This window comes from Fistularia commersonii, chromosome 5 (genome assembly GCF_037954325.1).
Source record: "Fistularia commersonii isolate RoL2024-O1a breed Wild chromosome 5, RoL_Fcom_v1.0, whole genome shotgun sequence".
In the NCBI taxonomy this organism is placed as follows: Eukaryota; Metazoa; Chordata; class Actinopteri; order Syngnathiformes; family Fistulariidae; genus Fistularia; species Fistularia commersonii.
In genome coordinates this window covers 5,519,374-5,540,000 of record NC_141288.1, presented here as the reverse complement: position 1 = coordinate 5,540,000, position 20,627 = coordinate 5,519,374, and the positions used below count along the sequence as shown (strand labels likewise).

Here is a 20,627-nt window from a genome sequence, read left to right as displayed (position 1 = left end):
AAAGATGATTATGTTGTCATGTTCTTCAGGTGTACTCCGTTTTTTAGTATTTTTTTGCCGGCCCTCATGTCTCCATGGTAACAGCACCCGGCCTTTTTTTTTTTCTTTTTTCTCAAGTTTGAATGAAAGCAATTCAGTAGTTCAGCCATTGGATGTTAAAGTTAAAGTTTCAGCCCTCAGGAGCAGTCTTACTCTCCCAGACACACACACACACTCTTGGTTTGGTGTGTGTGTGTGTGTGTGTGTGTGTGTGTGTGTGTGTGTGTGTGTGTGTGTGAAAAAGAAGGGAGAAAACCAGACTGTATTTGTTTTGACCCAGACAAGTCCAAGGTGTGCCAGCCTGGCGCTGAAACACTACCTGCTGAAACCCGTGCAGAGAATCCCTCAGTACCAGCTGCTGCTCACAGGTACGGAAATCACCTAAACTCCACCACCCGCAACCCCCACCTTCACACCAACGCACGTAAATGTACGCTGACCCCTAGTGGGCGGAAATCTACGAAACAAATTTCTATCACCTGACTCACATCTCCCTTTTTTTTCGCAGATTATCTAAAAAATCTCCCCGAGGATTCCGAGGATTACAAAGATACACAAGGTAACTATATGTGCTGGGGAAAAAAAAAAAAACATGGGGGATGAATGAATGAGGGAATGTGCCTTAACACACATGTACACACACACACACGCACGCACGCACAAACCATGCACGTTATCATTCAGCCTCAACAGGAGCAGCCTGATATATTTCTTCTTTGCAGCCGCCCTCGGCATCGTGAAGGAGGTAGCCAATCACGCAAATGACATCATGAAACAAGGGGTAAGAAATGAATTGATATCAAGCCAGAATTTTTATTTATTTTTTTCCCTGCATGCTTCTCTGAATATGTGTGTGTCGATGTGTGTGTTCAGGACAACTTCCAAAAACTGATGCAGATCCAGTACAGTCTCAACGGTCAGCACGAGATCGTTCAGCCAGGCAGGGTGAGTCCACAGCGTGTTGTAAAATTTCTGGCGGGGGAAAAAAACTAGTTTAGTTTCATCCCACACTGACGCACAACTTGTCCCTCTATGACTAAATAAACCAGAAAGCAGATTTTACTACTCGCAGGTTGCTCTTTTTTATTTTTGGTTTGTGTACATACTAGCTGTACCTCCCATTTCTGCATTAATAGCTGGTGCTTAAAGTTTTTGGAAGTATGCCTTTTTTAATCAAAAGGAGAATTATAATGTGGAAAAACCACATATCATGTTTGGATGTTTGTTGAAAACAAGCATTTTTTAACAGCTTTTCACTCAGTGCCTTCCAAATGATAAAAAAAAAAAAAAAAAAGCTAGAATTCTTACTCTGGAAGAATCACCCATGTGAATTTTATACTTTGGGTTATTTTTTTCTCACATGCATCTGGGGGTTTTATACAGTGGGTTTAACAAAAAAAAAAAAAAAAGAGACAAGAAAAAAATGGAAAAGTAACTTTGCATTGTTTTTTTTGCTTCAAAATTTGAAAACATAATGTTTTTTTGATGAAAAATCATCTAGTGATATTGTTCAAACAATCTTTTCTTATTTCTATAAAAAACACAAAAATTATAGCAAAAAAAAAAAAAAAACGGGCAAAATTAAAAGATTGATGTAATAGCCAGAATAGCCTTGTAAACATTATACCTCCTGTTATACATGCTACCAATTTATATTCTAATAAATTCTAGAGGCAACTTTTCCCACAGTGACCAGAGTTTTCTCTTTTAACTCTATATTTTTAGGGTTTAATTTCATCTATTATTTTTTAATATTCATTTTTAATATTAGTTCATCATGTATTTTTTAGAGGAACAGTTCATTACATATAAAGATTTTTATAATTTACCTGTTTACCTCCTTTACACTAAAACAATGGAAAAATTTGGACATAGTGTTACTACTAGGTAATAATTTTAGTGTTTGTTTTTTTTTTTTTCTTTTGCTTGTTTGTTCATTTCAACCAGTTACTGTGTCCAGTGGTTTTGTCTGAGAAATAGCACAGGTTTTGAATATCTGGCTATTCTCACTTTTGAAAACAGCTACAAAAACAAAAAACATGAGTGCGTTTTAATGGCTGGGCCGGCATCACGCTGATAGAACGCAGACTTCAGGTCTGATTCATTGCCCGCTTCCCTGTGTCCTCGCCATATCACCAGTTATTTGGCCTGTTAAACATCAAGTTAAACAGGAAAATTGTCAGGGCGAGAACTCAAAAGTTTGCATTAGCGACCTACGTGCTCGTAAAAGGTAACAAACCAACCCATATGTTTTTGGGGAGATACTAACAGAGGGTGGAGGCGGTCCTGTGAAACCCTTCCTGCATAAAGTGCAAAGAATAGCATTTTTGTTTTAAGTGTCTCAAATTTAAATTTCCCTTCAACCAGCGTTGTCTCATCTGCCTATTTTAAAATGATAATACAAAATATAATAGCAATTAATCATTTATAATAGTAATAATAAATCATAAATAATAATAATTCAATGAAAAAATAAGAGTATGATTATTATGTCTTAATTTTCCTATTTTTCTTTTCCTGTAATGAATTAATCAAAATTAACAAATCCCTGTGCAATATTATGATTGTTAAATGACATCCCAGATGTCATTTAACATCTGGGATGATAATTATTAATTATTTTTTTAATGACTGACAAATTAGCTTAGCGCCAATGAATTGTTGTAAAATAAAAATAAAAAAAACCCTTTTGATGTTTCAGGTGTTTCTGAAGGAGGGCACTCTGATGAAGCTGTCCAGGAAAGTAATGCAGCCGCGGATGTTTTTCCTGGTGAGGATTCATTCATTCCCCGCCAAACAGGACTTTTCAGCAAACCACTGTTTTACAATGACTCAACTATCAGGCTGATGTTTTCCTCGTGTCTCCAGTTCAACGACGCGCTCATGTATACCACTCCGGTCCAGTCCGCCCAGTTCAAGCTCAACAGTGTCCTCTCTCTAGCCGGGATGAAGGTTAGCGTTCAGCTGCTCGGCAGACGCACCCCTACACAATGTTCCCTCTAATTTTTCATATATCTGTGTGCACAGACAACCTGTGTATGCTGTGGCCGCACACCAGTAACACACCTGGGATCATAGCTTCCATTTTGTCCATATTTTACCATCAGAAAACCCGCTTACTACTTTAGCTTCGCTGCGTGTTTGACACAACAGACCTTATCGCTCGAAAAAGAAAAAATCTCACCCAGTTTCACCGCTTGTTCTTCTATTTGCACATACTCGTACAGCCGTTCCAACGTAAACAAACAGCATTTTTCACTGCCCCGTCTCGCCATGGGGTTAGGGTTAGCATGTTAGCATCAGCTAACATGTTAGCATTAGCTAACATTAGCATTAGCTAACATGCTAACATGTTAGCTAACATGCTAACATGATAAAGAGCGCATGTATGAGGTCCTGGGTTCAATCCCAGGCATCTCCACTGTAAGTCGCTTTGGATTAAAGCGTCTGCCAAATTACTGTAGTCTATTCTGTATTCTTGTTTTCTATTAGCGTTACTTAACTCCTTATTATTGTTATATAGCGTGTACGGGCAGAGCACATGCGCAAGTACTGTCAATGATTGGCTGCGTCGCGTGATTGCATCGTATCGTATGATTGGCTGGACACCTGTCACTCACAGAGTTACACAGCAAAATGATACAGAAAAAAATGTTATATAGCGTCACCCTCTTAAAATTATCAAAAAGTCCTTTTTTCTACAAAAATTTTTTTTTTTTTGCCTAAATATCATGATGGTGACCACCTCTGGCAAAATTACCTACATCCTCAGTTAAACGGATTGTGCCATTCTACCCCTGTAGTAGAAATGTCAAGAGTGTGTCAAATGGTTCAGTTTTTTGTTTCCTGACAAATCTGAAAAAATGACTCAGGCGATTATTTTAAGATGGCGATGATATCTAATTAATTTGCAGTGCACTAACTGCGCTGGATCGTTTTTATTGTACGCTGAGTGTGTGCCAGCTTAGAGAGAACATTGCTCCCGCACCATTTTTTATTTCGAGTAAACAACTGCGACTGCTTCCCCATAATATCTGTTTAACATTTTGCTTTTTGTGATCGGTCGCCATGTGCATCCAGGTGAGCAAGCCCAGCCAGGAGGCCTATCAGAACGAGCTGAACATCGAAAGCGTGGAGCGTTCCTTCATCCTGTCCGCAGGGTCGGTGCTCTGCTTGCAAAAAAAAGCTGCTTGCATCAAACAGTGGCGTTTTTTTTTTTTGTTTGTTTGGTTTTTTTTGTAGCTCAGGGATCTGTTTCTCTCTTTCTCTTGTCGCAGCTCGGCGACAGAGCGCGACGAGTGGCTGGAGGCCATCGCCAAGGCCATCGACGACTACACCAAGAAGAAGATCACCTTCATATCGAGCCGTAGCCAAGAGGAGGTTTGTTTCTGCATATAATTTAAAACAAAATGGATGAAGGTTACAGCAGGTGCGCCCCCTTACTGACCCCGCTTCGCCCCATTTCAGGCCGAGGGGGTCGTCGACAGCGGCGCCCCGCTGGGCTCCAAGGCTCCGATCTGGATCCCGGACCTGAGGGCCACCATGTGCATGATCTGCACCTGCGAGTTCACGCTCACCTGGAGGAGGCACCACTGCCGCGCCTGCGGAAAGGTCCGGCGCCGCCACCGCCGCCGTCGTTCGTGCCTAAAAACGACAGGTTTCGTAGCGTAAACCTGCATGTCCCGCAGGTGGTGTGTCAGGCCTGCTCCGCCAATAAGTACTACCTGGAGTACTTGAAGAACCAGCCAGCGCGCGTTTGTGACCACTGCTTCGCCAAGCTGCAGGAGAACAGTGAGTGGCTCTGACGACCAGGCGGCGTTCGAACCCAGATTGGTATCCGAAATTAAACCCCCTGGTGTCCGACACGTGTTCAATACAGTATTATTTTTATTCAAATCTGAATGAACAACATTTCTTTTTTTAATCGTTCCCTTTTCAACAAACGTCCCTGTCCTGACATCCGCTCTGATAGAGCTCCTTTGTCCAGAAGCCGCTAATTGAATGAACCACACTGTTGTCCTGGGCGACGTGTTGCTTCATTACCATGAGCAAACACACACACACACACACACACACACACATGCTCGCTGTCCCACCGCCAGTACACACTGGCATAGAAACTTGCATTTATTCAAGGCTAAAAATAGGGCTGCACTAACCCTATCCAATATTTGCCAAATTAGCCAGTTAGTCCAGCTGTTTGGGGAATTCTGAGCCTCTGCTTTGAAATGTAAAAAAAAAAAACAACATAAAAAAACATTCAAACAAAAAGTCTGCTATATGTATACATATATATAAAAAAAATTAAAGATAAAATGAAACAAATAAGAATAAATAAATAAATAATAAATAAAAAAAAATAAATTATATATATATATATATATATGTGTGTGTGTGTATGTGTATATATGTATAATTATACATACACATACACACACATACATATATATGTGTGTGTATATGTATATATATACATATATATGTGTGTGTGTGTATATATATATATATATGTTTGTGTTTGTGTGTGTGTATATATATACACACTGCTCAAAAAAATAAAGGGAACACTTAAAAAACACATCCTAGATCTAAATGAATGAAATATTCTTATGAAATACTTTGCTCTTTACACACTTGAATGTGCTGACAACAAAATCACACAAAAATGATCAATGGAAATCAATTGTATCAACCCATGGAGGTCTGGATTAGGAATCACACTCAAAATTCAAGTGTAAAAACAAACTCCAGGCTGATCCAACTTTGATGTAATGTCCTTAAAACAAGTCAAAATGAATCTGTGTTGCTTCCTGAGTGGACACTATGATTTCACAGAAGTGTGATTGACTTGGAGTTACATTGTGTTGTTCAAGTGTTCCCTTTATGTTTTTTGAGCAGTATATATACACACACACACACACACACACACGCGCACACACATTTATTTATTCATTTTGATTTATTTTATTTTATTTTGTTTTTAGTTTTTATTTTTTTATGAGTGGTTGTTGGAGACGTCCTGAAGGAGCCAGACTGAAAGCCAGGCAAAGAACCTGCTCTCCAGTCAGTATGTTTTTCTGTCCTCGGCAGGTGACCGCTGTGCCTCCACCTCCGTGTCTCCCATCAAATCCGGAGCTTTTTCCTTCACCAGGAAACAGAAGAAGATCCCCGCGGCACTGAAAGAGGTGAGGAGGGGAGGAGGGGGGATATGAAAGAGACTCCACGGCATCTTGTTTTCCACACACTCCTGGAAGAGCGTAAAGGATCCATGAGGCCATTAACCAAAATGAAGATTTTTTTGTAATATTAAGTCAAGTTGGATTTTACTAATAGCACCAAATCGGAATACAGCTGACTAGTGACACTTTCCATGTAGAGCAGGTCTGGACCACACAAACCTCAGACAGAGCTTCAACTGGTTGGGGTAGAAAGAGAGAGAAGGTGAAATCGGGAGATGATACGAGGTTGCTATCGTGCATTGATGGGACTGGAAGAGTGGGAAGAATGAGAGAAGAGCATTATGGGATATCCCTCTGCAGAGTAAGTCTCTGGCAGCCTAACAAGGGTAGCCTAGCGCCTTCTCAAAAAGGAAAAAGTCGAAAAGGAAACAAAGAGGGAACTGGTTCCGCGGAAGAGGAGCTGGGAGCATTATTTAATAACTTATAATAATATTTATAGAGAGTCCTTTATATTAAAATGGTGTAGAAGGGAGGAGGAAATAACAATTCTTCTTTCGGCTTTTTCCCTTCAAGGGTCGCCACAGCGAATCAACTTTCTCCGTCTAACCCTTATTTATTCTAATTTATTCTTATTTATTCTAATTTATTTCATTTATCTTTAACTTTTTTTTATATATGTATATATATATAGTACATATGTGAGTGTGTGGATTTTTTGTCCGCACTATAAGGCGCACCCAAAAGCCTTTAATTTTCTCAAAAACCGACAGTGCGCCATATAATCCGATGCGTTTTATATGGATCAATATTGGTTAATTATGGCCGAAGTAGCAGCGGTTTAAAATCGAGAGCGGCAAGTAGAAGCGTCTCTACAGTCACTATTTGAATGACGGCAACAGCGCTAACTAGCGAGATGAACATCAATGAGTTTAGAGGCGGATCTTCTCGGTGCTTTCGTTTTACGAAAAGCTTTGAACTGTGACAAACGGAGTTGGAACAACATTGTTTTCTACGAAGGCGGCGCAAATACCGATAAGAGTTACCGGTAAGTACGGTACTGTATCGGGAACGGAGTTGTCAGAACGTTGGTTTGTGTTCTATGAATGAAGTTTGACTGACTGACTTATCTTCTTTCTTGACATTCTCGTTAGCGCAGCTTCATCTAGTGCAGGGGTGGGCAAACTTTTTGGCCTAGGGGCCAAACAATAATTCAACAATAACAATTGACTTTTATAATTTGATATACGGACCAGGTCGGCACAACATACAATATATACAGGACTGTCTCAGAAAATTAATTGTGAAAAAGTTCTTTTTCTTCTGTAATGTAATTAAAAAAACAAAAATTAATTTTTCATGATATTCTAATATTTTGAGATAGGATTTTTGAGTTTTCTTAAGATGTAAGCCATAATCAGCAATATTAAAATGATAAAAGGCTTGCAATATTTCAGTTGATGTGTAATGAATCCAGAATGTATCACATTTTTGTTTTTGTAATTGCATTACAGAAGATAAAGAACTTTATCACAATATTCTAATTTTCTGAGACAGTCCTGTGTATATATATATATATATATAAAAGAATTTGTAAAAGTACATATCAGACTTGTCTGACATTTTTCTGAACATTGTCTGGCATTTGCTTGCATTTCATGCACAAACCGTTTTTTCCCTTGTAGCTTCATGTCCAGCTCATTCATGTGTGTCAGTATGTCCACAGCAAAGGCTGAATCACGAAGCCAATCTGTGTCATTCAGCTCAGGAAAATTCTCAAGTAGCTCCAAAAATGAAATAATCTCCTGTTTGAGCTCCCACATTCATTGATCCAATCATTCAATCATTCATATCAAGTATGAATTTATTACCAATCTTCGGCGGGACGGATTAAAAAGACCAACGGGCTGGATGTGACCCGCCGGCCGTAGTTTGCCCACCCCTGATGTAGTGGATACATAAAGCAACCCCAGTACTTTCTATTATATGTGCCTTATAATGCGTTGCGCCCTATGTATGAAAACAGTTTTAGAATTCATTAATTGAAGGTGCGCCTTATAATCCAATGCGTCTTATAGTGCAGAAAATACAGCAATTTATTGCATTTCTTCTGATTCAATACATTACCTATAAATGGGGGGGGGAAATCCAGAATTAATCCAAGGTTGCTCGACCTTCCTTCAGGTTTCCGCCAACACAGAAAACTCTTCGATGAGCGGCTACCTGAACAGGTCAAAGGGCAACAAGAAGCAGTGGAAGCGACTGTGGTTTGTCATCAAGAATAAAGTGCTGTACACCTATGCTGCCAGTGAGGTACGTGGGTAGGGGGCGCAAGGGCCGTCGCGTACACCCACCGTCTTTTTCCCTTTTCGATCATCACTGTTTGTCTCCTCAGGACGTGGCAGCGCTGGAGAGTCAGCCCCTGCTGGGGTTTTTCCTGAGGGAGGAGAAGAACGGGCCGGCGCAGAAGCTGCAGTTCAAGCTGTACCACAAAAACACGCTGTTCTACATCTTCAAGGCCGACGACATCCCCACGGCGCAGAGGTATCGCCCTTTTATGTCAATCAGTATTTTTCCGATCGAAACGATGTAGCATGTACTTGAACGCATCGTTTAAGACGCAGTTCTCGGAACCCTTATTCCTTTCTTTTTGTTTTTTTCCGTATGAACGTTACTGCTTTTGGCAAGAAGAGGTGCCAAAGTCACCAAAAATTGTTCATAAAATTTACGGCCCGCAGGCCACATCTGGCCCGTTTTCCTTTTTTTACCGGCCCGCCAAACTATTTTCTTTATTATTTAATATTTTGATAAGTATTTTCAATCAATATTGAATTTAGATACCCCTTATTTTTTTCCTTTTGTTTCATTTTGTATGGATGATTACATACAAAATCATGTCGGTACATTAATATGATCCTGAATGATTTTAAAGTTGAAATAAAATGGCACGCGCATAAAAAATAAGATAAGAAATGTGGCCCACCAGTAGAAAAAAAATTGCCCCCCTCCCCTGGTTTAGCAACTGCTATTGAAAATAACAAAGACATGGATTCCAGTTTACAAGCGCAAACTTGGAATACAGCATGAAGCTGAAAAAATTCCACTTTCGGACTGAAAACTGCCGCAAACTGTCCGATTTCAAAATTTCCTTCCAGGAACTACCCTCCCCCATAGGGGAACCTTTTAGTTTTACGTTCGCACAAGCAGTGAGGGACCACCGAAGGGACCGGTGTGATGTGTTTTATTTTCTCTGCACTGCTGTTAGCCTACTCTGTGCTTATTTTGACCTACTGTCATTTTTGGACTATAGAGCGCACCTGATTATAAGCCTTACCTCACATTTTAAAAGGAAAAAACATCTTGTACATACATAAGCCGCACCTGTCTATAAGCCGCACGTGCTCACATTGAAATATGAGATATTTACAAAGAAAGACACAGAAAGAGTTTTCAAAGTTTTTATAATATAACTTAGCTTTTCTTTCCAAACATTGCCTGTGATGTGGCAGTAACACAACACTAACAGGGCTTGTTAAAAAAACATACCGGTAAAAGTCACTTGTAAGTTGCGTCATATGAATTTTTTCTTGCATTTTTCATGATGAGGGTCCGTTCATACTAATTTTATGTCATCTGACTGGCTGCCCTGCATATCAATCAAGTGATGGGACGGACGATAGGTTGACGTCTATTTTATTCAATGTCATTTCATTTTAAGATCGCGATCGGCGTATTGAGCACCCCTGTTCTAAAATATATCTTTCTTTTTTTCTTTTTTTTTTTTTTGTGCATATTCAGGTGGATCGAAGCCTTCCAAGAGGCGATGATTCTTGAACAGTGAGCCCGCAGAGCATGTTTCAGCCCCACCAAGGAATGATGGACAATGTACGACCTCCCCCCCTTATTCTCCCCCACTGACCTGAAGGTCAAGGGGTCACCAGCTCAGGAAGGACTCCAGGACGGACCCTCTATTTTAAAGAAAGAAGTCGCTGAAGATGTTGGAACCCGGACTGCTTTCCCTTCAAAAAAAAAAAAAAAAATCGGGGTGATTTCTGTGCACAACAGCTACCGCCGACCCCCTGGAGGTCAGAGCTATGTCGCCGCTGTGGGTCAAAGGTCACGTCCAAAAGCACGTATGCGGAAGTGAGACCGAGCAGATGCGGCTGCCGTTTAAACTCCGGGAAAAAATCCTCGAAGTCTGAAGTCTGGGAGTTATTTTTACTTTCAAACAGATGAAGGATTTTTTTTTTTGTATTTTTATTTTTTATTTTTTTATTTTGTAACAAAATCTCAAAAGTCTGCCTTCGGCCAGACATGTTTTCTCACCTCTTACATTAATGCTTCATTTTCAAAATCTCATGTTAGCATTTAAAAAGAAAAAAAGTAATGGGAATATATTCAAAATGTGTTACAAATGTGTTACAACTGAGTAATAGCTGTTTTTTTTACAGATTGAATGATTGAAAAAGGTGGGATTTTACTGTGAAAATCAGATTTTGTACAGAGAAACAGGAAGTCGATGCTCTGCTCTTTCAGTCAATCTCTCTGGTTTAGAGATTTTATGTTTTGTTTTGTTGATTTTTTTTTTTTTTTTTCTTTTAGATTTTAAAATGCCAGACAGCTACATCGTGAGTGAAAGAGCATCCTGGAGAAAACTGGAATTTCAGTAATAATTTTTAGATATATTTTTCATACAGTTGAGATATTATTTTTGCCTGGCCACATTAGCCGTGGCCTGTGGGAGATATTGTTTATATGAACACGGAAGAGCAACATCGACGTTTTATATCAGTTTATATCAGTATTTATGATTTTAGGAAGAGGCTGATTTATTGTTTCGAATAGCACAAGCTGCCACTTTTTTTTTTTTGGGAGTCAGGGTTTGTCAGGATTTACATCAAAATTTTCTTGTGGTTTATTTTCTCAATTCATGTAAGACCACTGTCTTAAAAAAACAGTATACCAGCAAATCACAGATGAATTGTATTTCTAAAGAAATGTTGACAAGCAAGGGACACTACATAAAGATCTGTATAATAAGCAGAATAACAAGAAACCATTTTTAGCCTGCTGGAGAACAATAACAATAAATACTGATCATTTTAAAATTGTTAGTTGGCAAGAAACAATCAAAAATTATTATCATATTATTGTATTGTAATGCAACTTTGAAGATAAAAATCCCAATATTTTTTAATGTGCTCATGAAGGCTTTTAATACTCAGGGTCCGTCATAGCATTGGTTACTGTCTTATCGTCCAACAATAATATTATCCAGTTTCTAAAAGCAACAAAAATTTGTCGACAATGTTTTCAGCTCCTGTGTTGCAACCGCTTTTCATTCTGAGTCACAAATTATAACTATTGGCTCCAAAAATCCCATAACCAGAATCCCAAATTAAAAGCATTACATTTATTTCTCCTATTTTAGAGATGAACTACATATTTAAAAAAAAAAGAAAAAAAATAGCCGATGCTCAGTTTGAAACAATCTGCAAGTATTCATCTCAATTTTAATGACCGTTGACTTCCTGTCCAGGGTACGCCGGGGTTTCTCGGGTGTAGCAGCAACATCTTCTCAGTCCGGTCCACTCCTTTCAACAGTTTTGCCGTTTTGTTGCACTAGTCATTCGCAGAATCCGAAATCTATCTCAATTTTTTTGGCAAGAGAATCAAAAGAGTGGACTTCTCGCCTCTCGAGCTTAGATCTGCAGCCGCCCGGTCTGGAAGTGCTTGTTGGGGGAAACATTAAAAAGCCTGCGTTTCGTCATGATTGTACATTAACAGTGACCATTTTGTAAACTATGTGGAGTTTGAGTCTCCTACTATTCTAAACTGTCAGGCCACAGTTTTTAATAAAGTATATATAAATATATATCTTGGTGTGTTTGATTTATTTTTTTATTTTTTATTTTTTTTTGTCTTCATCCCTCTGTGGCGATGAAAAGCATCCATTATCACAAACCACTGTCACTGGATAATTGCAGTGTGCAGATGGATGGATGTGGGAGGCAACAGTGCTCTTCATCTGAGCGTGTCCTAGACTTTAACTCGCTTGAAATCAGGGCTTTTCCCTCTTTCTCCCCCTCACCAAGTTATTGAGAAAGAAAAAAAAGGGATTTCATGGCTGAGTCAGTCTTTCTGACCCGGAGAGAGGATTACCTGTGGTTTGGCCACTTTCAACTATACCAAGGGTCGGCAACCTGTGGCCCTTTTGAGCCCTCTGTTGCGGCTCCCTGTGGCTTTTGAAAATAAATAACGAATATTTAATTAAAATGTATTTTATTTTAGTTTGTTCATTTTTTAAATGGAATTTAAAATGGCAATCTTACCACTTCCGGCGCTGTCTCGGGCAGCTGCCTGCCAGAGTTTCTCCTCACCTTAGTGTCTCTTTTTCCTAAATTTTCTCCTTTTTTTTTTTTTCTATACTTCTTCTTTAGTAACAATTTAGTTAACAATTTTTTCTTTCCTACCTGAGGCTATCAGACTATTTAATTCCTCTTCCTTCAGCCGAAGGGAATATTCAAATCTTTGTACTTTTTAAGACCTTAAAACACTTTAAAGCCTTAACTTTGGCACTTTATATTTTATTTGTATTACTTATTCTCCCTCCTTCCTACTATTATCTATTATTGTTATGTTTTACTTGAAACTCTGGCACAACAATTTCCTTTGGGATAAATAAAGTTGTTCTTATTCTTATAACAAATAAACAAAATTTATTTAAATATTTTTGTCGCTCTTAATGGGCAAGTGCACGTGCAAGTAAAAGGATGACGGCACACGGAAAGGACAGCATTTTCGGTTTCCTGCCGGTGGATAATTTTTTTAATTTAAAAAAAAAAAGACTCAAATAGACAATGAATATTCTGCTTAGAAGTAACTTTCAACACGTCTTTTTTTTTCTGAGTTCAAATTTTTTTGTTGCATGCAAAAATGTAATTTAGTTTTCTCTGCAGTTGTTCATTGATTTTAAAAACACGCAATACATATTTTGTTTATACATAGCATGAAGGCCAAAAAAGACCAAAACATTATATGCTGTCTTTATTCATTTTAAATTTCAAAGGGGTTGTGTGGCTCTCTGTGTTGTCTTTGCTGTGGGTAAATGAATCCAAATGGCTCTTTAAGTGGTAAAGGTTGCCTACCCTTGCACTATACATAGAGTATTCACTTTCCAAAGCTGCCTGCCTTGCAATTGAAGTACAATTAATCTTTATTATTATTTTTTTGCACGTAGATGGTAGGTTGAAATGACTGTTAATTCCTATAATCCAGGGGTGGGCAAACTTTTTGGCTCAAGGGCTGCATTGACTTTTAAAATTTGACAGACGGGCCCTGGTCAGCACAAGATACGATACACATAAAAAAAAACAAAAAAAAAAAAAACACTTGTTAACAGTTAATATCAGACACGTCTGACATTTGCTTTAAAATAAAACCAACTTGGTTTTGAAGGCTCTGATGTTTGCTTGCATTTCATGCACAAACTGTTTTTTTCCTTGAAGCTTTACATCCAGCTCATTCATGTATAAGAATAAGAATAAGAACAACTTTATTTATCCTGAAGGAAATTGTTTTTTTCATTGTTTTTTTTTTTTTTTTTTTTTTTTTTTGTAATTTCTTGCATTACAGAAGATAAAGAACTTTATCACAATATTCTAATTTTCTGAGACAGTCCTGTACATGCAGAACAAATGTCCTTCTGTCCTTTGCTTCCTCATCCCCGGTTGTTTCATTGACATTCGATTCAATCTCGCCATGTTTATTTGTACACATGAATATCTGTTTATACTATTTATGTTCAATAAAAAAAAAGAAAAAAAAAAGAAAAAGCCAAAAGGAGAAGATGTATATATTAATTCAACAAATATATAACCAGATATATATACACTTCCACCCTGCAAATTATATGCATTACAGTATTTTAGAATTATATTTCAATAAGTATGCTTATATTTAAGTGGACGACTATGGCTAACTTTCACACTTTTTCCGTAAGCACAGGGGTGCATTTAAGCGGAACCATTCTTACTTGTTTTACCCGGACATTTTATCATGAAACACCAGTCCGTCTTGTAAAAGGTTCCGTCTAAAGATGGCGGAATATGTGAACATCGTCCGAAGGGCTTTGGGGCAAATAGGAGGTCATGGAGGAATCCGGGGTTTTCTGCTCCAGTTGTTGAGGTTTGTTGCATTAGATGTTTTTGCAAAGCTGTGCTGAGTCGCTGGTTTAGTCAGAGATACAGACGACCTGTTTTATTTTGTTAAGTTAGCATGATGGCAGCTAATGTAGCTCAAGCTTGCTAAGCCCTATTTGAACTTGTGTGACATTTTTGTGAACAGTAAACATTGTTTTTTTTTATGTCAGGGTTAATGATATAAAGACAGGAACCTTGATCGGTGTGGATAAGTATGGAAACAAATACTATGAGGATAAGAAGCATTACTTCTTTGGTGAGACCTGATTCTACTTTACATACACACAATTAAGTTCCAAAGTTATGTACAGGACTGTCTCAGAAAATTAGAATATTGTGATAAAGTTCTCTATCTTCTGTTATGCAATTAAAAAAAAATTATACATTCTGGATTCATTACAAGTCAACTGAAATATTGCAAGCCTTTTATTATTTTAATATTGCTGATTATGGCTTACATTTTAAGAAAACTCACAAATCCTTTCTCAAAATATTAGAATATCACAAAATAGTCATTTTTGGGTTTTTTTTAATTGCATTACAGAAGATAAAGAACTTCATCACAATATTCTAATTTCCTGAGACAGTCCTGTGAATTAGTTACCTCAAACAGCATTATAGTTATTGTTTACTGTTTATTTCAATAAATCATTTTCAGAATGTTGTCAGAATTTTGTGTATTACATATGGCACGGATAAATATTGATTTTGTTTGTCCAGGACGACACCGCTGGGTGATCTACACCACAGAGATGAATGGAAAGAGAACTGTGTGGGAGGTGGATGGCAGCATGGTGCCTGCAGAATGGTATGGACTGAAACATTCACAATAGAGATAAATACACACCGCTGTTGGTGTATCTGAAACTGTTAGCATGAGAGGTTAGCACGATTTGAAGAGGTTTTATAGGTTCTCACTGAAAATGCATGAATACTTAATTGGAATCACAAGTTAATGCTGATATCAGCTACAAAACCCATTCCTCAGAGGTAAGCAGACATCATCAGGCCAAACTTTGTCTTGTGTTTTCACTTAAAGGTAGCAAGCATACATTTTACAGATTTCAGATTCAGTAATACTCTACTCGTCCCCAAAAAGCAATTTGCTCCTGAGTGTCAGCTGCTATTACTTCTATATAAGAAGAATAAAACTTTGCTCTATAATGTGCAGGTTACTTAAAGACTCCTCTTCTTTTTCCATTGGATGCTCCCTTTCTGGGGTTGTCATGGCGAATCATCTCTCCATCCAACCCTCTTCCTTCTGTATTCTCTTCTCTCACGTCAACTAACTTTACGTCGCCTTTCACCCCATCTATAAATCTCCTCGTCAGTTCTCCTCCTCCTTCCTGGCAGTTCCACTTTATGTTCAGAACATCTAACATGTGCTGTCCCTCTGATGCACTCATTCCTGATACTATCCATCCTCCTCACTCCCAAAGAGAACCTCAACACATTCATCCTGCTCTGCCTCCTTATCTTTTGCCTCAATGCTACTGTCTCTAAATTAGACAACATGGCTGGTCTCACATCGGCTTTCCTTTAATTCTCTTTGATACTTTTATTTTATTTAATTTTTTTTTTTGTCACAAATCATCCCTGAATCATCTCTCCACCTGTTCTAACACTCTGCTTAGGTCGCTTAAAACAAAACGGTAAATCTAACCTCAAATTAGAATAGAATTTGTTGTATTGTTGTTGCCAAGCACATGTTGGGCATAGCAACAAGATTTGGTTTCCGGTTCTGTAACATGCTCCTTATGAGGAAAAAAAGAACAGACAAGAAAGTAGTAGAAAAGAATATAATCTAAGTCTAATGTGAATCATGTAAGTCTACTTAAGCTGCCATTATATCAGAAAACTTTGAAAAGACTTTGAAAACTATCATCTCACACCTGCTCACATCTAAAGACTAGTTTGTCGAGTTTTAAGTCTCATCCTAGTCTCAGACTGAGATTTTGCAAAGACTGTGAATCTTAGAAGGTCACTATTTAACTACAACCACAGTTAAATGTAGTTAACTACATCAGTTTTAGTTAATTGTAGATAACTACATTAGTTGTGGTTAACTTCAGGTAGCTACAACTAGATCCTTTCAGCATTTTTGTCCCCCCATGCAATGTTTTCACCGGGTATTTACAGAGCCTTTGCTATTTCAGTTAAATGTAGTTAACTACATTAGTTGTAGTTAACTGTAGTTAAACATATTAGTTGTAGTTAATTGTAGCTAACTACAACTAGATTCTTTCAGCATTTTTTTCCCCATGCAATGTTTTCACCGGGTATTTGCAGAGCCTTTGCTATTTCACTTAAATGTAGTTAACTACATTAGTTATAGTTAACTGTAGTCAAATACATTAGTTGTAGTTAATTGTAGCTAACTACAACTAGATTCTTTCAGCATTTTTTTCCCCATGCAATGTTTTCACCGGGTATTTGCAGAGCCTTTGCTATTTCACTTAAATGTAGTTAACTACATTAGTTGTAGTTAACTGTAGTCAAATACATTAGTTGTAGTTAATTGTAGCTAACTACAACTAGATTCTTTCAGCATTTTTTTCCCCATGTAATGTTTTCACCGGGTATTGCAGAGCCTTTGCTATTTCACTTAAATGTAGTTAACTACATTAGTTGTAGTTAACTGTAGTCAAATACATTAGTTGTAGTTAATTGTAGCTAACTACAACTAGATTCTTTCAGCATTTTTTTCCCCATGCAATGTTTTCACCGGGTATTTGCAGAGCCTTTGCTATTTCACTTAAATGTAGTTAACTACATTAGTTGTAGTTAATTGTAGTTAATTGTAGCTAACTACAACTAGATTCTTTCAGCAATTTTTTGCCCCGTGCAATGTTTTCACCGGGTATTTGCAGAGCCTTTGCCATTTCAGTCCATCGTTTTTCCTTCTTCACTCAGTCGTGACACATTGGAGAGTTGACACCATTCGCTCCTCTTTGATCGGGACGTCCTTCGCCGATCCCGTTCATCCAACAAATACCATCTGTGCCACTCTCCTCAACCTCCAGGCATCGCTGGCTCCACTGTATGACAGAGGATCCCCCCACCACACACCCGCCGGAGCCCAAGAAGTTCCTGGCAGAGGTCCACCAGTTCAATGTGAGCGGTACCTCCCAGCAGTACGTGCCCTTCTCCACCACCCGCAAGAAGATCCACGAGTGGGTCCCCCCACAAGCCGGTGCTCAGTGACCTGCAGCGCCGCCCCGTCCTGTAAATTATGGCTTCCCGCCGCCGTATCCAGATTACCTTAATAAAATCTCCGTTTAGGCATTTGTGATGGCTGGTAATTTATTTCCGAAGGTCTCGTCCTCATGTCAGACTCTGGTTTAATTCATCCAATGAGAGCTTGACTGAGTAACAGAAAAGAAATTAGGAAAGTAAAAGTTATGATTTTTCTCAAATTGTGAAGTATAAAGTGTAAATAATAACACATTTTTAGGTTGTATCTGTCTGTTTGCAGCTGATTTAATTTTTTTTTATTATTTCAGGAAATTGCTATTTATGTCAAATTATTCATCTAATTCCTCTTGACATCCTTCCTTTTAAAAGTCAAGTCGGATACATATATTAGGGTTAAGGGTTAAGGGGAGGGTTAAGCTATTCGAGTAAAAATCACCAATAACAACAAACTGGATCAATAATATTAATTTTCAGCAAATTTATTGTTGTAAAGGTCCGTGCACCGTGCCTGTCGTTACGAGCCTTGAAAACCTCAGGCCGCGGCGGGAGATGTACCCAGCCCTGCGGTTTAGTGTCTGAGTTGCAGGAGCGCGTTAATCTTGGCAGGATTACGTTGAGCTGGGGGGAACTTGCAGCCTGCAGCATTTTTGCACCGAGGTGTCTGAAGCTTCCCCCAGGGAGGGGGGGAGGTTTGAAGGATCCGGCGTCCGTCACCACCGGGTCACTCCAGAACAACGCCTACGACCGAAGCTGGAGCTGAACGCCGACAGGATCACAGGTCTGTTTTACCCATCTTTTCTCCGTTTGACACTTGATATACTTTTGACTGTTTGCCAGCGCTTTTAATTTCACCTCATGAAGACGTTCTACTTGTTTCTCATCCCCCATGTTTGACTCAAAGGTTCTAATCCTGTTTTTTTTTTTTTTTTTCTGACACTGAAACTAACATGGCTACCAAAAACATAGCAATTAGATTCATATGATTGAAGCTGTTAACCAATGTAATACTTTTAATAAATGCATGGAAATGCAAGTTTTAAAAACAAAGCTGCCGTGCATTTAACATTTTAATTGTTTTTTTTTTTTTAAACCTGATATTCTAGAAACTTTTTGCATTTTGCTATGATTCCAACTGTTTCGGAGCATGTGAAAACAAAATTATGTTATAAACTGTTGAAATTGATATTCTCACACACTGGAAATTGTATAATAAAAAGTTACAGTTTTCCTAAAATCTGTATGTGTGTGTGTATACATATACATATATATATATGTGTGTGTGTGTATATATATACATATATACGTATGTGTGTGTGTATATATATATATATATATATATATATAATATATATATATATATATATGTATATGTATATATATGATAAAGATAAGCTTTATTGACCTTTATTGACCCCCATCGGGGAAATTCCATTGTCACAGCAGTGTAACAGTTATGATGTCAAAAAAAAGAAATAAATATGAATATAAATATAAACAGAAAGGCAAAAGACAGGATATAGGGAGACAAAAACAAATCCATGAATAAATAGACAGCAGATGAATCGACAACGACAATAACAAAAACAACAACATCAGGGCTGGCAATGGGTAACATCAAGGAACAGAGAGGGTGAAAAATACACAAATAGAACTAAACAACAATAATATATATATAAGGACAAATTCAATTCTGTGTAACATAAACGTACCGTCTTTGGTACCACTCTTGTTCTGTTTTTATAAGTATATAAAAATATAAGTAGATAATATATAAGTATTATATAAGTAGAATGACAACTAAACATCAATATAAATGGAGTAACTATATTTGTATATATGAACATAAAAACTTGTTTTATATAAGAGAACACTGTATTTCAGTGGTTTTACTCCGGAGCTGACAAATGAGGAGACTCACTCTGTCGTCCATTTGTCCACGCGGTGATAGTTTGGAGGAAGAGGAGGAGGAAGAAGAAGAAGAAGGAAACCAAGTAAAGGTGGGTTGTTTTGTTGCAGTTCCCAATTGCGTCCACCTGGGGACGAAATTTCTCCATATTCCCACGTTGACCGACTGAATGTCCTGACGCGGCCTGGCTGAAGAGGGGCTTCTGTCATCCTTTTGAGTCCTGAAACCCGGAGAAATAATCTGTATTAATTAAAAAACAAAGGCAATTACGTTAATAATCAGTGGCATTCGTCCCACCGCCTGACCCCTTGGCCGTTGGGTTTCCGATCACCCATCGCTCCATTAATTGCTTTTTCCGTCAACGGACGTATTCGCTGATTCATCCCCCTGCAAGTGAAGCGGATAATCCCGCTCGTCTTGCCTCCCCTGCGATCGCTGATAGGGCGAGGCGCGCCCGAAGTGGCCGGTCGGCGGGTCACGGCGATATCGGGGACGCCGTCATCGGCCCCGTCGCCTTGCCAACTGTCACATCTCATCCCGGTGCATCAGCTCCTTTTCGGCCCCCCTAGATCCCCCATCTCTTCCCTTCAGCATCACTACCCCACCACCACCACCACTACCACTACCTCTCCTCTTACATAACACCCCCCTCTCGCCCCCCCCAACTGGAAGGATTTTGGGTCCCCTAGCCCCTGTTTCTGCAGATCTCAGTTAATGGGTCAGAGTCAGCGCCTGAGGTCTGTCTTTTCTCTCTCTCTCTCTCTCTCTCTCTTTTTTTTTAAGGCCTCTCCTGTGAGAATTGGGCTGTAAAAATACCAACATCCTAGTTCCGTCCGTCCTCTGGGGGCGTCGCCTCAGGCGGGAGGCAAAAACTCGGCCATAACCGCAGGACAGTCAGCTTTTAAAACACCGTGTCTTCTACATTATCGCCCTTCTTATATGAGGGGTTTTTGAACGGGTTTCCAAAGTTGGGGCGGGATTTATATTGATTTGTATATAAAAATAATTTCAGAACCCCAGTTCTAATGACCTGTGGGGAGTTTCCGAATATAACTGCTGGGTTTTTGAACCTGAGGTTGGTGATTGAGAACCTCCACAGACATCATTAGC

At 38.7% G+C, this 20,627-nt stretch overlaps 3 protein-coding genes across 4 annotated transcripts in view; all 3 read left to right on the top strand.

The window, feature by feature from the left end:
* The window catches only part of fgd6 (FYVE, RhoGEF and PH domain containing 6), a 34,619-nt gene extending 22,529 nt beyond the window's left edge, over positions 1-12,090 (top strand). The window contains exons 8-21 of the mRNA XM_086146612.1: positions 320-407; positions 548-598; positions 762-820; positions 913-984; positions 2,741-2,809; positions 2,908-2,991; positions 4,120-4,199; positions 4,317-4,419; positions 4,507-4,650; positions 4,728-4,830; positions 6,130-6,224; positions 8,400-8,528; positions 8,611-8,759; positions 10,014-12,090. Coding sequence (XP_086002738.1) covers positions 320-407; positions 548-598; positions 762-820; positions 913-984; positions 2,741-2,809; positions 2,908-2,991; positions 4,120-4,199; positions 4,317-4,419; positions 4,507-4,650; positions 4,728-4,830; positions 6,130-6,224; positions 8,400-8,528; positions 8,611-8,759; positions 10,014-10,056 — 1,269 coding nt within the window. The 3' untranslated portion in view covers positions 10,057-12,090. The remainder of the gene's footprint in view (positions 1-319; positions 408-547; positions 599-761; positions 821-912; positions 985-2,740; positions 2,810-2,907; positions 2,992-4,119; positions 4,200-4,316; positions 4,420-4,506; positions 4,651-4,727; positions 4,831-6,129; positions 6,225-8,399; positions 8,529-8,610; positions 8,760-10,013) is intronic.
* A 2,176-nt stretch (positions 12,091-14,266) lies between these two features.
* ndufa12 (NADH:ubiquinone oxidoreductase subunit A12) lies at positions 14,267-17,709 on the top strand. Its single transcript, XM_086146611.1, has 4 exons — positions 14,267-14,402; positions 14,587-14,672; positions 15,137-15,224; positions 17,440-17,709. Exons 1-4 carry the CDS (start codon positions 14,314-14,316, stop codon positions 17,618-17,620), a joined length of 444 nt encoding a protein of 147 aa, XP_086002737.1. The 5' UTR covers positions 14,267-14,313; the 3' UTR covers positions 17,621-17,709.
* Positions 17,710-17,830: 121 nt separating this feature from the next.
* Positions 17,831-20,627, top strand: part of tmcc3 (transmembrane and coiled-coil domain family 3) — a 65,105-nt gene continuing 62,308 nt past the window's right edge. Inside the window, exons 1-2 of one of the 2 annotated variants that reach the window (XM_086146607.1) lie at positions 17,831-18,389; positions 19,493-19,608. In XM_086146607.1, the coding sequence (XP_086002733.1) occupies positions 19,516-19,608 (93 nt within the window). In that variant the 5' untranslated portion in view covers positions 17,831-18,389; positions 19,493-19,515. Of the gene's footprint in view, positions 18,390-19,343; positions 19,609-20,627 lie in introns of those variants that run through there. The other variant, XM_086146608.1, reaches the window with a different exon arrangement.

What these genes read in the sequence shown, in the direction of transcription:
- ndufa12 (XM_086146611.1), top strand. Translation starts at nt 14,314, where the DNA reads ATGGCGGAATATGTGAACATCGTCCGAAGGGCTTTGGGGCAAATAGGA. An exon ending in TTTCTGCTCCAGTTGTTGAG is followed by an intron (nt 14,403 to 14,586) that starts GTTTGTTGCATT and finishes TTTTTATGTCAG; the next exon opens with GGTTAATGATATAAAGACAG. An exon ending in TAAGAAGCATTACTTCTTTG is followed by an intron (nt 14,673 to 15,136) that starts GTGAGACCTGAT and finishes TTGTTTGTCCAG; the next exon opens with GACGACACCGCTGGGTGATC.